The sequence below is a fragment of the Salmo trutta genome, chromosome 14 (genome assembly GCF_901001165.1).
Source record: "Salmo trutta chromosome 14, fSalTru1.1, whole genome shotgun sequence".
NCBI classification, from domain to species: domain Eukaryota; kingdom Metazoa; phylum Chordata; class Actinopteri; order Salmoniformes; family Salmonidae; genus Salmo; species Salmo trutta.
This window is the reverse complement of record NC_042970.1, coordinates 56,610,736-56,624,721: the sequence shown is the minus strand read 5'-3', so window position 1 is coordinate 56,624,721 and position 13,986 is coordinate 56,610,736. Positions and strand designations below refer to the sequence as shown.

The 13,986-nt window shown below is 41.2% G+C and overlaps 1 protein-coding gene across 6 annotated transcripts in view; it reads left to right on the top strand.

Moving 5' to 3' along the window:
* Window positions 1-4,756, top strand: part of chd6 (chromodomain helicase DNA binding protein 6) — a 124,995-nt gene extending 120,239 nt beyond the window's left edge. For all 6 annotated transcript variants that reach the window (XM_029776465.1, XM_029776464.1, XM_029776461.1 and 3 more), the window contains 2 exons: window positions 3,331-3,435; window positions 3,634-4,756. In XM_029776465.1, the coding sequence (XP_029632325.1) occupies window positions 3,331-3,435; window positions 3,634-4,728 (1,200 nt within the window). In that variant the 3' untranslated portion in view covers window positions 4,729-4,756. The remainder of the gene's footprint in view (window positions 1-3,330; window positions 3,436-3,633) is intronic.
* The last annotated feature ends 9,230 nt before the right edge of the window (window positions 4,757-13,986 follow it).

Sequence of the window (13,986 nt, the reverse complement as noted above, 5' to 3'; positions counted from 1 at the left end):
TTATTGTCCTGCTGAAAGGTGAATTAATCTCTGTTTGATGAAAAGCAGACTGAATCAGGTTTTCTGCTTGTATTTTGCCTTTGAATAGCTCCATTCCATTTCTTTTTTATCTTGAGAAACTCCCCAGGCCTTAACGATTACAGGCATAGTCATAACATGATGCAGCCACCACTATGCTTGAAAATATGCAGAGTGGTACTCCATAATGTGTTGTATTGGATTTGCCCCAAACATAACCCTTTGTATTCAGCACAAAGTTTATTGCTTTGACACATTTTTTTGCAGTATTACTTTAGTGCCTTGTTGCAAACAGGATGCATGTTTTGGAATATTTTTGATTCTGTACTGGCTTCCTTTTCACTGTCATTTAGGTTAGTATTGTGGCTCAACTACAATGTTGTTCATCCATCCTCAGTTTTCTCCTATCACAGCCATTAAACTCTAACTGTTTTAAAATCACCATTTGCCTCATGGTGAAATCCCTGAGCGGTTTCTTTCCTCTCCGGCAACAGAGTTAGGAAGAACACCTGTATCTTTGTGGTGACTGGGTGTATTGATACACCATAATACACCATCCAAAGTGTAATGAATAACTTTACCATGCTCAAAGGGATATTTAATGTCTGCTTTTCAAATGTTTTACCCATCTACCAATATGTGTCCTTTTTGCGAGGCAATGGAAAACCTCCCTGCTCTTTTTGGTTGAATCTGTGTTTGAAATTCATTGCTTGACTGCGAGACCTTAAAGATAATTGTATGTGCGGGGTACAGAGATGAGGATGTCATTCAGAAATCATGTTAAACACTATTATTGCACACAGAGTGAGTCCATGCAACTTATTATATGACTTGTTAAGCAAATGTTTACTGCTGAACTTATTTAGGCTTGCCATAACAAAGGGGTTGAATACTTAGTGACTTAAGACATTTCAGCTTTTCTGTTTAATTTAACTGGCAAAAAAAAATTATAAAAAAAATACATACTTCCACTTTGACATTATGGGGTATTGTGTGTAGGCGAGTGACAACATAATCTCTAATCTCAAAATCTCTTTAATCTATTTTAAATTCAGGCTGTAACAAAATGTGGGAAAGGGGGTGAATACTTCCTGAAAGGCATACTATGTGACAAATGGCAGTGGAAATATTTTTTTTGCGCAAATGTTAATAGAATAACCATGTCACAGTAAACTTGCAGTCATGTGATGTTGCGTGTTCCTCCCACAATGACTTGGAAAAGCATGTACAGTGCATTCGGAAAGTAGTCACACCCCTGGACTTTTTACATATTTTGTTATGTTACAGCCTTATTCTAAAATGGATTAAATAAATAAAAATCCTCATCAATCTACACACAATACCGCATAATGACAACGTGGAAAAAAGGTTTTTAGACGTTTTCAGACCCTTTGCTATGAGACTCGAAATTCAACTCAGGTGCATCCTGTTTCCATTGAGCTTCCTTGATGTTTCTACAACTTGATTTGAGTCCACTTGTGGTAAATTCAATTGATTGGACATGAAAGGCACACACCTGTCTATATAAGGTCCCACAGTGCATGTCAGAGCAAAAACCAAGCAATGAGGTTGAAGCAATTGTCCGTAGAGCTCCGAGACAGGATTGTGTCGAGGCACAGATCTGGGGAAAGGTACCAAAAAATGTCTGCAGCATTGAAGGTGACCAAGAACACAGTGGCCTCCATCATTCTTAAATGGAAGAAGTTTGAAACCACCAAGACTCTTCCTAGAGCTGGCCGCCCGGCCAAACTGAGCAATCGAGTTCGAAGGGCCTTGATCAAGGAGGTGACCAAGAATCCGATGGTTACTCTGACAGAGCTCCAGAGTTCCTCTGTGGCGATGGGGCAACCTTCCAGAAGGGCAACCATCTCTGCAGCACTCCACCAATCAGGCCTTTATGGTAGAGTGGCCAGACAGAAGCCACTCCTCATTAAAAGGCACATGACAGCCCGCTTGGAGTTTGCCAAAGGGCACCTAAAGGACTCAGACCATGAGAAACAAGATTCTATGGTCTGATGAAACCAAGATTGAACATCCCCACAGCATGATGGCAGCATCATGCTGTGGGGATGTTTTTCAGCGGCAGGGACTGAGAGACTAGTCAGGATCGAGGGAAATATGAACGGAGCAAAGTACAGAGAGATCCTTGATGAAAACCTGCTCAGGACCTCAGACTGGGGCAAAGGTTCACCTTCCAAAAGGATAACGACCCTAAGCACACAGCCAAGACAATGCAGGAGTGGCTTCGGGACAAGTCTCTGAATGTCATTGAGTGGCCTAGTCAGAGCCTGGACTTGAACCCGTTCGAATATCTCCTGAAGAGACCTAAAAATAGTTGTGCAACGATGCTCCCCATCCAACCTGACAGAGCTTGAGTGGATCTGCAGAGAAGAATGGGAGAAACTCCCCAAATACAGGTCTGCCAGGCTTGTAGCATCATACCCAAGAAGACTCAAGGTTGTAATTGCTGCCAAAGGTGCTTCAACAAAGTACTGAGTAAAGTGTCTGACTACTGTAAATGTGATATTTCAGTTTTTTTATTTGTAATACATTTGTAAAATGTTATAAAAACCTGTCTTTGCATTCTAGTTATAGGCTATTGTGTGTCAATTGATGTGGGGGGAAAAACTATTTTGAATAAGGCTGTAACGTAACAAAATATGGAAAAAGTCAAGGGGTCTGAATACTTTCCGAATGCACTGTTTAGTTTATTAGGCTGCAGAGGTAATAAGAACTTCACAGGCTGGTGAAAGTGCACACTGAGCTTGATGCTAATTTCCAAATACTTTTTGATGGTCTTAATTTGTATGATGGTGACGGTGTTTGGCTGCCAATTGACAAATACAAATTATCTTGCTTTTATCCATAATTACATCACCCTCTGCATTGTACCCTGTCTGGGAGCTGTTGACTACACCATACAAGAGTTGGCACATTTGTTGTTTATTGCAAAACTTTTTGTGGCAAACCCATCGACTGTTAAAAATGGGATGGAAACACAGAACTTGTTTTTTATTTGGTAAATGAGGAGTTATTATACGACTAAGTTCTTTTTGATGGAAACATTACAATATTCGCTTGAAAATCTAGCTACTTAACAGATGAATGAAGACACTTCTCCCCACCCAACTGTACTACTTCACATTGATCAAATATACTCCTTTGATAAGACATAACTTTCAGGAATATGCATGAAATGTAATGTTTGACTTGCTTTGACAAGATAACAACCTGAATTACACACATGCATCAGTTATATTTATGGTATGTGTGTGTACAACTGATTAAGGGCTGTATATTCCTGTTCTGTAGCTTGGGGGTGCTATGGCTCCAGCAATCAAGGAGCTCTCCCGATGGCTGGACGCGAATACTGAGTACTACGTGGCACCCGACTGGGCAGATGTTGTGAAACACTCTGTGAGTAGCATGGAATTTTCACACACTCTCATTCAGACAAGTGTCTCGTCAAATAGTTTCATTAGAATGCCATTTTTAATTTGGCATTTGAACATCTTTAATGCAGACAGTTCTCAGAACCTACTGCCTTACAAAGAGTACAGATGTCCTTCAAAACACTTCCTGCATTTTCCTCAAGCTAATGCCTTGTGTTTCCAGGGCTTTCTTCCCGAGGGAAAGTTCACCCGCATACTCACAGAGCCCGTGTGCCGCGACCAGGGGCCCCGCCGCCGGGGCCGTCGTCCTCGCAGCGAGATGCCTAAGCCCCTCCTCTCGGAGTCACCCATGGGCCCACTCTACATGAACGGCAGCCTGATCGGCAGCATGGACTTGGTCAGCCTCCAGAACCTCCGCAATGTCCAGGGCATCCCACTCACGGGCCTGATGGGATTCCCCCATGGCTTCGCCGTGTCCGCTGGTGAAGATGCCAAGAACGGCCTGAGCATGCTTCCCATGATGCTCCACGGCATACATGGCGCGCCCCACATGTTCAGTGTTCAGGGGCTGATGGGGCAGCCGCCCACCAGCTCCGCTCCCACCTCCTCAGCGGCTGCAGTTACCACAACTACGGCTTCCTCCGCGGCCAGTAGCCCCTCACGAGGCCCCAGCCAGGCGTCTTCGAGCACACAGGCAGATGGCTCCAGCATGCAGTCTGACAGAGAGAGAAAGAGAGAGGACAAGCAGTCGACAGAAGAAAAGCAGCAAGGCGCGATAGGCAGCCACAGCATCGCAGCCATCACCACTGCGGCGGCCAGCAGCAGCAGTGGCGTCAGCAGTAGCAGTGGCAGCCACCTGGCCTTCAACCCTTTCCTTGTTCCAGGGTTGTCCCATGGACTGCTGTACCCTCACATGTTCCTCCCACACGGGGGCATCATGGCGCTGCCAGGCATGCCGTCCGCAGAGTCCTCCGGCAGCCCTAAGAGGAAGAAGAAAAGAACAAGGGAGGAAGGGGTGGTGGAGGAGGCAAGCAGCCACAGCCACTTACAGACGGACAGTGGGCCTCCGAAAACACCCAGCGATGGTCAGACTGGGGAGAGCACGGTTGACCAGGCCGGGCCAGAGGCTAGGGAGCATCAGATGGAGGACAACGTTCAGGAGGAGGTCACAGGAAACGACTCCCATGCTTCTTCAGAGGTCAACCCAGAGAAGAGCATTGAAGAGGAGAGAGAAACGGAGGAGAATAGAGTGATGGAGGATGAAAAACTGCCTGGAGATGAGGAGAGAGAGTCAAGGGGGGCACAGGATTCACAATAGACTTCTCCCTCTTTCTTACCGTGCAAAAGTGTAAAGTTTGTGGTGTGTAAGTTAATGTTCCTGTAAAGACTTTTATTATCCACTTAATGTTTATAGAGCTCTTGCCCTGTAGCAAACTTGTGATTATGTTATACTGTATATACCCACACATGCTCCATTCAAGAACTTCATGAAAGTGATGGACACTCCTGCATGCAAACACACACTTGCAAGCGAAGGAAGGGAGGAACTGCTAATCAGTATTACATGGTTGTCACAGATCAAGCAGCCTTGACGGTCTGCTGCATCATGATCGTGGCACTTTAAAGCTGCAATATGTAACTTTTTGGGCAACCTGACCAAATTCACATAGAAATGTGAGTTATAGATTTGTCATTGAAAGCAAGTCTAAGAAGCGGTAGATCTGTTCTGTGCGCTACTTCTATGCTCCCCGTTCTTAAGTTTTGTTTTTGCGTCTTTTACTTTTAGTTTTGTTCACCAGCTTCAAACAGCTGAAAAGAAAACATTTTTGGTTATTGAAAGTACACTATCGTTCAAAAGTTTGGGGTTACTTAGAAATGTCCTTGTTTTTTAAATAAAAGCACAGTATAGACATTGTTAATGTTGTAAATTACTATTGTAGCTGGAAACGGCTGATACATTTTTTTTTAAATGTAATATCTACATAGGCGTACAGAGGCCCATTATCAGCAACCATCACTTATGTGTTCCAATGGCACGTTGTGTTAGCTAATCCAAGTTTATCATTTTAAAAGGCTAATTGATCATTAGAAAACCCTTTTGCAATTATGTTAGCACAGGTGAAAACTGTTGTGCTGATTTAAAGAAGTAATAAAACTGGCCTTTAGACTAGTTGAGTATCTGGAGCATCAGCATTTGTGGGTTCGATTACAGGCTCAAAATGGCCAGAAACAAAGAACTAGATATTCCATAAAAATAAGCCGTTTCCAGCTACAATAGTCATTTACAACATTAACAATGTCTACACTATATTTCTGATCAATTTGATGTTATTTTAATGGACAATTTCTTTGCTTTCTTTCAAAAACAAGGACATTTCTAAGTGACCCCAAACTTTTGAACGGTAGTGTATATTTCACAACGGTTTAGATTGATCAATGATTCTGTACACAATACATTGCTTGTTTTGTCACGTAAATGGAAATTAGACAAACTATTAGAATTTTAGCAAACAGAAAATGGCAGAGCAATTTCTGCATATTGCACCTTTTAAGACGCCTGGTATGTCCTGGATGCTAAAAGGTGAATCTGGGGGCCTATTTGACTGAGGAGGAGGATGTAAAAATATTTTTTCCAATCAAAATATGCTGACAGAACTCTTGGGTTCAAAGGCAGCTACAGTATAGGGCTAGGTTGTGTTCATTAAGGCACACAATGGGAAAACATTGTAAAACATTTTGCAATGGAAAATTAAAATGTGCGTTTATCGGACAAGTCCAGGTATTCCCTCCCTGTATGTCAGTTTTTTTTATCCATTTGTTGCCTAATGAACAACCCAGAATGATGTAGCTGTCCAGGGACTACTGACCCCCCAGTTTCCTTGGTGTTAACAGGATTATATGACTATCCCCCTAAAGTTGTTTCACATCCGAAAGCCTGAAACGAATGGCAATTTTAATTGAAGGTCCTTCAAAATGTCTTTAATATAATAATTCATTAATAATTATATAATTTTAAAAGCAATGCATGCAAGGTAACTTGCAGCCCCAACTGCTGCAAAGTTATTAATAGGACAGCTTTTGTCCATCCCTATTTGTTTTATTGTTGCTGCTTTGTAAACATTTTTAAAGAAAAAGATTATGGCAAATTTAGAGAAAACAATGTTACTATACCCGATCGAGAGAACACATTGAGTACAACAAAAACATTTGATTTGATTTTATATATATATATATTAAATGGAAGGCAAAGAACAATCCTGAGGTTTGATAATGTTTTTTTAAATGTTATTCTCACACATAGTCACTTTGAAGGATAACCTATTCCCAGTTTCACTGGGACTACTAGTCATGTTATTAGCCGGGCAATAGCTTGGGACTTGGTCAGCTGTGCCAGTGCGGGAGCAGTGAAGAGGTGCCATAGACAAATCTGTCACAGAGGGCTCTGTTGAGAGCCAGTGCCTCACCATTGAGGGACAAGCACACAGAGGGTACTCTAGGAGAGAGGGGGGTATGCAAAATGAATCTGTCCATTGCCATCTGTCTGTGTTAGGGAAAGGTTTGTCATTTGATCAGATAGATACTGTGTGTAAAGCAGTCGCAGAGTGCCTCGTTGTTTTAAAGGGTTCGTGGTCTCCTTTTCTTTCCTCAGATGCATTTTTAACTCCTGTAGACTAGCTCATATTAATATTTTTTTTAAATGTAAATCTATTTAGCTGTATATTGCTGTTACTTTTGTTTACAAGCACACCACATTTTTAGTTTACAATATATTGGGGCAAATAGCTACTAGCTTCAGTACCAGTGTTTTCTTGTATTTAACAAAAATTGGTTCTGTGAAAGTTCCCTGAACATTCGTTAGGTTGCAGCAAATGTTCTCATAAGACAAAAACTGTACAGTTATGCTGAGGATTATACAATGTTTGTATAAAACATTCGCCTGATGTTGCAAGAAAGTTCCTAGAACGTTGAGTTCTCATCATTCCCAGAACGTTGAGTTCTCATTCATCTATTATTAGGATGTTATCATCCTAATAATAGATAGAACCCTAACTAGAACTTAATGGGAATCTTTGCTAATGTTCTGGAAATCTTCCCGGTTTGCTGGGCATACTGTACTGTACTACACTAAATGGATGCAAAAGCAGATTTTAATCTAAATTTCATAACAGGGTCTGTTTTTTTATGGGAGGGGGGGTTATGTTTAAGACTTCGCTTCTAAGCGTAACAACTTCTGACTTCACATTTTGTTTGTTTTCTATTATGAAAACAATTTTTGCACAGTGTCTTTTTAGTGAATGTTTACCTGTATTCTGTCTATTAATCTTTTATTTGTGCGCGTGTGTGCGTGGATGTGCACACTTATACAACCTGGCCCATGGGGGACATTTCGTTGTTGAGCTGTATTTCTAGCTCGTGTTGCTTTAGCGTCACCTTTCTTTGTTGAAAGACATTATTTTTGCCTTGTCACAACTTTACTATATAATTTATTTGTTTTGCTTTGCCAAACTTTCACCAAATATGACACTTTTTCTTTTTTTAAACTTTGTTGATTATATTAAAAGTAAAATGCCTTATTTAGCTAGTGTTTTATATATATAGATGTTTTGTTACATCTCCATATTGGAAATTATATATAGCAAAGTATTTTGTTTGTTTTAAAATGACCCTTCAATTGTATGCATACATGCAACACCAGGATTTGGACTTACTGTGGCATCAGTCAGTGCATTGTTATGAGATAATCTTCCGATGTTGTTTTCATGGTCCAATTCATACTCCAAAAAGTTACTCAATCAATCGTAAAAAGCACAATATGGAGAACAACAAATTACTTTTCTCATCAGTGCCTCTGAGGTTTGATATTTTCCTCATTTGTCAATATTCCGCTGATTACATGTATGTACAATGCATATGGAAAGTAATCAGACCCCTTCCTTTTTCCACATTTTGTTACATTACAGCCTAATTCTAAAATTGATGAAATGTATTTTTTTCGTCATCAATCTACACATAACGAATGCCCCAAAATGACAAAGCAACAACAGGTGCATCCTGTTTCCATTGATCATCCTTGAGATGTTTCTATAACTTGATTGGAGTCCACCTGTGGTATATTCAATTGATTGGACATGATTTGGAAAGGCGCAAACACCTGTCTATATAAGGTCGCACAGTTGACAGTGCATGTCAGAGCAAAAATCAAGCCATGAGGTTGAAGGAATTGTCCGTAGAGCTCCGAGACAGGATTGTGTCGAGGCACAGATCTGGGGACGGGTACCAAAAAATGTCTGCAGCATTGAAGGTCCCCAAGAATACAGTGGCCTCCATCATTCTTAAATGGAAGAAGTTTTGAACCGCCAAGACTTTTCAAGAGAGCAATCAGGGCAGAAGGTCCTTGGCCAAGAACCCGATGTTCACTCTGACAGAGGTCCTCTGTGGAGATGGTAGAACCTTCCAGAAGGACAACCATCTCTGCAGCACTACACCAATCAGGCCTTTATGGTAGTGGCCAGATGGAAACCACTCCTCAGTAAAAGGCATATGACAGCCCGCTTGGAGTTTGTGAAAAGGCACCTAAAGGACTCTCAGACCATGAGAAACGAGATTTTCTGGTCTAATGAAACCAAGATTTAACTCTTTGGCCTGAATGCCAAGCGTCATGTCTGGAGGAAACCTGGCACCATCCCTACGGTGAAGCATGGTGATTGCAGCATCATGTTGTGGGGATGAACGGAGAAAAGTAGAGAGAGATCCTTGATGAAAACCTGCGCCAGAGCGCTCAGGACCTCAGACTGGCCGAAGGTTCACCTTCCAACAGGACAACAAACCTAAGCACACAGCCAAGACAATGCAGGAGTGGCTTCAGGATAAGTCTTTGAGTGGCCCAGCCAGAGCCCAGACTTGAACCCAATCAAACATCTTTGGAGAGACCTGAAAATATCTGCAGCGACTCTCCCGATCCAACCTGACAGCGCTTGAGAGGATCTGCAGAGAAGAATGGGAGAAACTCCCCAAATACAGATGTGCCAAGCTTGTAGCATCATACCAAAGAAGACTTTAGGCTGTAATCACTGCCAAAGGTGCTCCAACAAAGTACGGAGTAAAGGGTCTGAATACTTAGGTGAATATGATTTTTCTGTTGTTTTTTTTTTATTATAAATGTGCAAACATTTCTAAAAGCCTGTTTTTGCTTTGTCATTATGGGGTAATGTGTGTAAATTGATGAGGGGGGACGACAGTTTAATAAATTTTAGAATAAGGCTGTAACGTAACAAAATGTGGAAAAACTCAGGCCTGAATACTTTCCGAATGCTCTGTATATCCAGGCCGAAATCACTAATGCATAAACATCCCTGAACGTATTCAAATCTCATTTCATGTAATCAATGTAAAGGATACCATGCAATTCCTGATTGATCATGTCTGATGAGTGGCCCCTTATTTCACTCAAACGACAAGCTTTTCACATGCTTATATTCACATAAGAGGCCTTCAGTTTTCGTAAGGAGGTCAGGGGTGCACAGTATGTATACAACTGAAGTGGATGTGATGTTAACCTATGATCATCCAATTGTAGACATATTCAGCATGTTGGATCCAATATTCCACTAACATTTGCTGAGCAATGTGTCTTCAGATAGACAAGCAAACTGTTTTGGGGAAACTAATAATATCCAACTTGTTAGTTTAATTGATCAATCTTAAAATCTCATCAACACACCAGCCCACACCTATTTCCCATTACTTTGCTTGTATGTGAAAACTTGGAAAAACAACTGCAGTTGAAGGTCAATGAATATTTATTCAGTCTTCATGTCATGAAAATGTTTTTACTGTGTTTTCTTTTCAGTTAGTCTTTGGTAATTTATGGTAAAGTCAGATTGATTTCAAGCATGTATCTCATATGTATTTATTGTACAAGTCTTATCTAAGCATTTCCATGTTTATGCCTGGTTTGTAACGTCAAAGGGTTCAGAGGGACAACAGTCCCGCTTCTAAGGCTTGCTGGCTCTTTTCAAATTGTAGAATGTGTATTGTATCTTTTTGCCATCACCTGCGGCAAGAATAGTTGAAAAAACAAATGACAACTTGATTTCCTGAAAAAAGTGTAATGCACTTAACGTGCCATAGATTGTGGGTCATTGGGATAGGGTCAGTTGTATCCGTGTGAACTTTGGGCTGAATTGTACTATAACCTATTTCTGCTGTCAGGTCAGACACTAGGTGTCAGACCCTATACATAAATTCTGTAAAGTATTTGCACGTCAGGGGAAATATACAGGCTCTGGCTTGCCAATACCATGCTGTGTGTGTTGTGATTGCATGCCTGGACATGCTGGTTATATAGGCCCTGACAATTGCCACAATCCAAGTTACAGAGATGGCAGACCACTCTGTGTGTGTATGCATGCACGCTTCAAGGTTCTGTTCAACAGCTGCTTGAATAAGGACCTTTGACAGATTAGGACATTCATTTTCAGCTCATGCAGTCAAAGCCAATGTTCACTAAATGGGTGTACTGAAGCTCTAGCTACATTGTGGGAATATCATGCTACAAAACAAAAGTACTGTCTGACATCGGCAACATTCACAGTTGTGGATTACATTTTTTTGTTGAACTAGGTCCAATATTCCCATGTGGACCAATCACTTAACTCAAAACATGGTATGCGATATTTTATTGTGCAATAAAAGATGACTTTCAACTTTCAAGTGAAGGGGTATTCATTTCTCACCATACTGCTAGCAGCAGCTAGCCTGGCTGACGCACGACCCACGTGACTAACACAGTGAACTCAAGTCAAGAAGACTTCAAGAGCATGGCTCAAAAGTATCTCTGCTGGGATGCATTCATTACAGAAACTGTTTACCGTTTAAGAACCAAATGGAGAAAACGAAATGGGGAGGGATCTACCTAAATTTGTCTAATTGAAACTTGTTTTCCGTTTGTTGCAAAACATTTGATCTCAATACAGTTGCAAAAGGTTTTGCAACATACAGTTGCAAAAAGTTTTGCAACCGAATCGGCGTAATGATTATACCCATGGTGTCAGCCAAAGGAGCAACTACACAGATGGAACAATGAGACAAATGTTTCACCGGATGTATAAATCTGAAGCATCTGCCTGGCATTTCAAATCACCACCAAATGTTCTCATCAATGAAACATTTGATTTCAATACAGTTCTGTTCCGAAAACCAAAATCTGTTAAGAACAGTGGACTAAGTTTTGTAGACTTTACCCAAAGTTTCAAAAAATTGTATTTAGAAAGAGTGCAAGGACAATTGTAGTTATTGCACATGCACACTTCACAGAGTAGGCGTACCCTAATGGAAATATGAAAATAAATGCTATAACGCGCCAACAAGAAATAGTAATGGCGTCTTTTTGTAGGTACTAACTCCACCATGGTTCGTTGGGGAAATTTAGTTTTTGGATAAATGCCTAAAATAAATGTCTGGTAAACACAGGCTTAGGAGATCGTATATGTTTTGTGCGACTCTTCATCAGGTGAAGTCACTTTTTGTGTATTTTGAAGCATTTATGTGATAAGAAAAGCACAAGGCTTCATAATTCATAAAGGTTATGTTAAGTGACATCTCAGAACAAAACGTAATATCTCTTATGTCTGTGTTAACCACAGACCTTATTTTCAACATTTATCCCAAAACCTTTCCCCATAGGGATGGTTGAATGAACAAGAGGTAACTCATTTCCAGGTTTTAGGACTACAAACTGATGCCACACGTCATTCCTGATTCTCCAATGGGAGTGCAATATAGGCTATTTAGTGTGTTCTCCAGGCCTCGAATTTCCCGGTGGCATACCGTTGATGCCCCCTTGCGTGGCCAGAATGCCCCCTAAAAGAAATCCATGCCTCGTGACCGCTGTGCCCTTGGGCTGAATATAATTATACACTCTACAAAAATATAAACGCTACAGTGTTGATCCCATTTTTCATGAGCTGAAATAAAAGATCCCTAAAATTTTCCATACACACAAAAAGCTTATTTCTCCCAATTTTGTGCACAAATTTGTTTACATGCCTGTTAGTAAGCATTTCTCATTTGCCAAGATAATCCATCCACCTGACAGGTGTGGCATATCAAGAAGCTGATTAAACAGCATGACCATTACAGAGGTGCACCTTATGCTGGGGGCGACAAAAGGCCGCTCTAAAATGTGCAGTTTTGTCACACAACACAATGCCAAAGATATCGAGTTTTGAGGGAGCGTGCAATTGGCATGCTGACTGCAGGAATTTCCACCAGAGCTGTTGCCAGAGAACCATGTCTAATCATGCCAACCCAGGACTGCCACATCTGTCTTTGTCACCTGCGGGATCGTCTGAGACCAGCCACCCGGACAGCTGATGAAACTGGGTTTGCTCAACTGAAGAATTTCTGCACAAACTGTCAGAAACCGTCCTCACCAGGGTCTTGACCTGACTGCAGTTCGGTGTCGTTACCAGCTTCAGTGGGCAAATGCTCACCTTCGATGGCCACTGAAACGCTGGAGAAGTGTGCTCTTCATGGATGAATCCTGGTTTCAACTATACCGGGCAGATGGCAGATCGTGTGGGTGAGCGGTTTGCTGATGTCAACGTTGTGAAGAGAGTGCCCCATGGTGGCAGTGGGGTTATGGTATGGGCAGGCATATGCTACAGAAAATGAACACAATTGCCATTATCCAGCAACTTCGCACAGCCATTGCAGAGGAGTGGGACAGCATTCCACAGGCCACAATCGACAGCCTGATCAACCCTATTGTAACGAGAATTTTCAATCCCAATGGTGATAACTAAACAATCATTTAGGTTTACACCAATTCCCCGAGGTTTGTAAGACCCTGGGTTTAATAATAATTAGGCAAAGTCTCAGATTCTGCAAAAGGTTAATTCTTTATTCAGAGAGTACTCTGAAGTCAAAAATGAGAACACAGTCATTTTATAACTCACACACACCAGTAGAAACTCCACCTCCCTTTAGGTGGGCTGTATTTTTCCACGATACTAACACATAATTTCTCATTATCCTCTAGCCATTCCTAACAGTTACTCCCCCTTACCTAAGTTGGGGAGGCCTCTTTCCTGTTATTTGGTTTCAGTTATCACAAGTCGACAGTTCAGTTGGCCTTGAATGTCTCAACTCTACCCAGCTCATATTGCGAAATAGTAACACAATGGTCTAGTCACACACATTATGGAATTATGAGTCTAACACATTTCATACAATTATATGATTTCAGGGTGGAATCCTTTAGTCATTACTTTAAACATATACATTCCTTTATCACCTATGCGAAGGAGATGTGTCGCGCTGCATGAGGCAAATGGCGGTCACACCAGATACTGACTGGTTTTCTGATCCACGCCCTTACCTTAAAAAAAAGGTATCTGTGACCCAACAGATGCATATCCGTATTCAGTGGGGAGAATTTATGGATGCCAAGGGAAGCCAGGCTTCCCCAAATATTTGACCAATAAAAATAAAATGATTTATCTTTCATCTCCTGTGTTTTCATAATTTCCCTTCAATTTGCAAGTAGCTGAATCTTACCGTAGAAATCATCCAA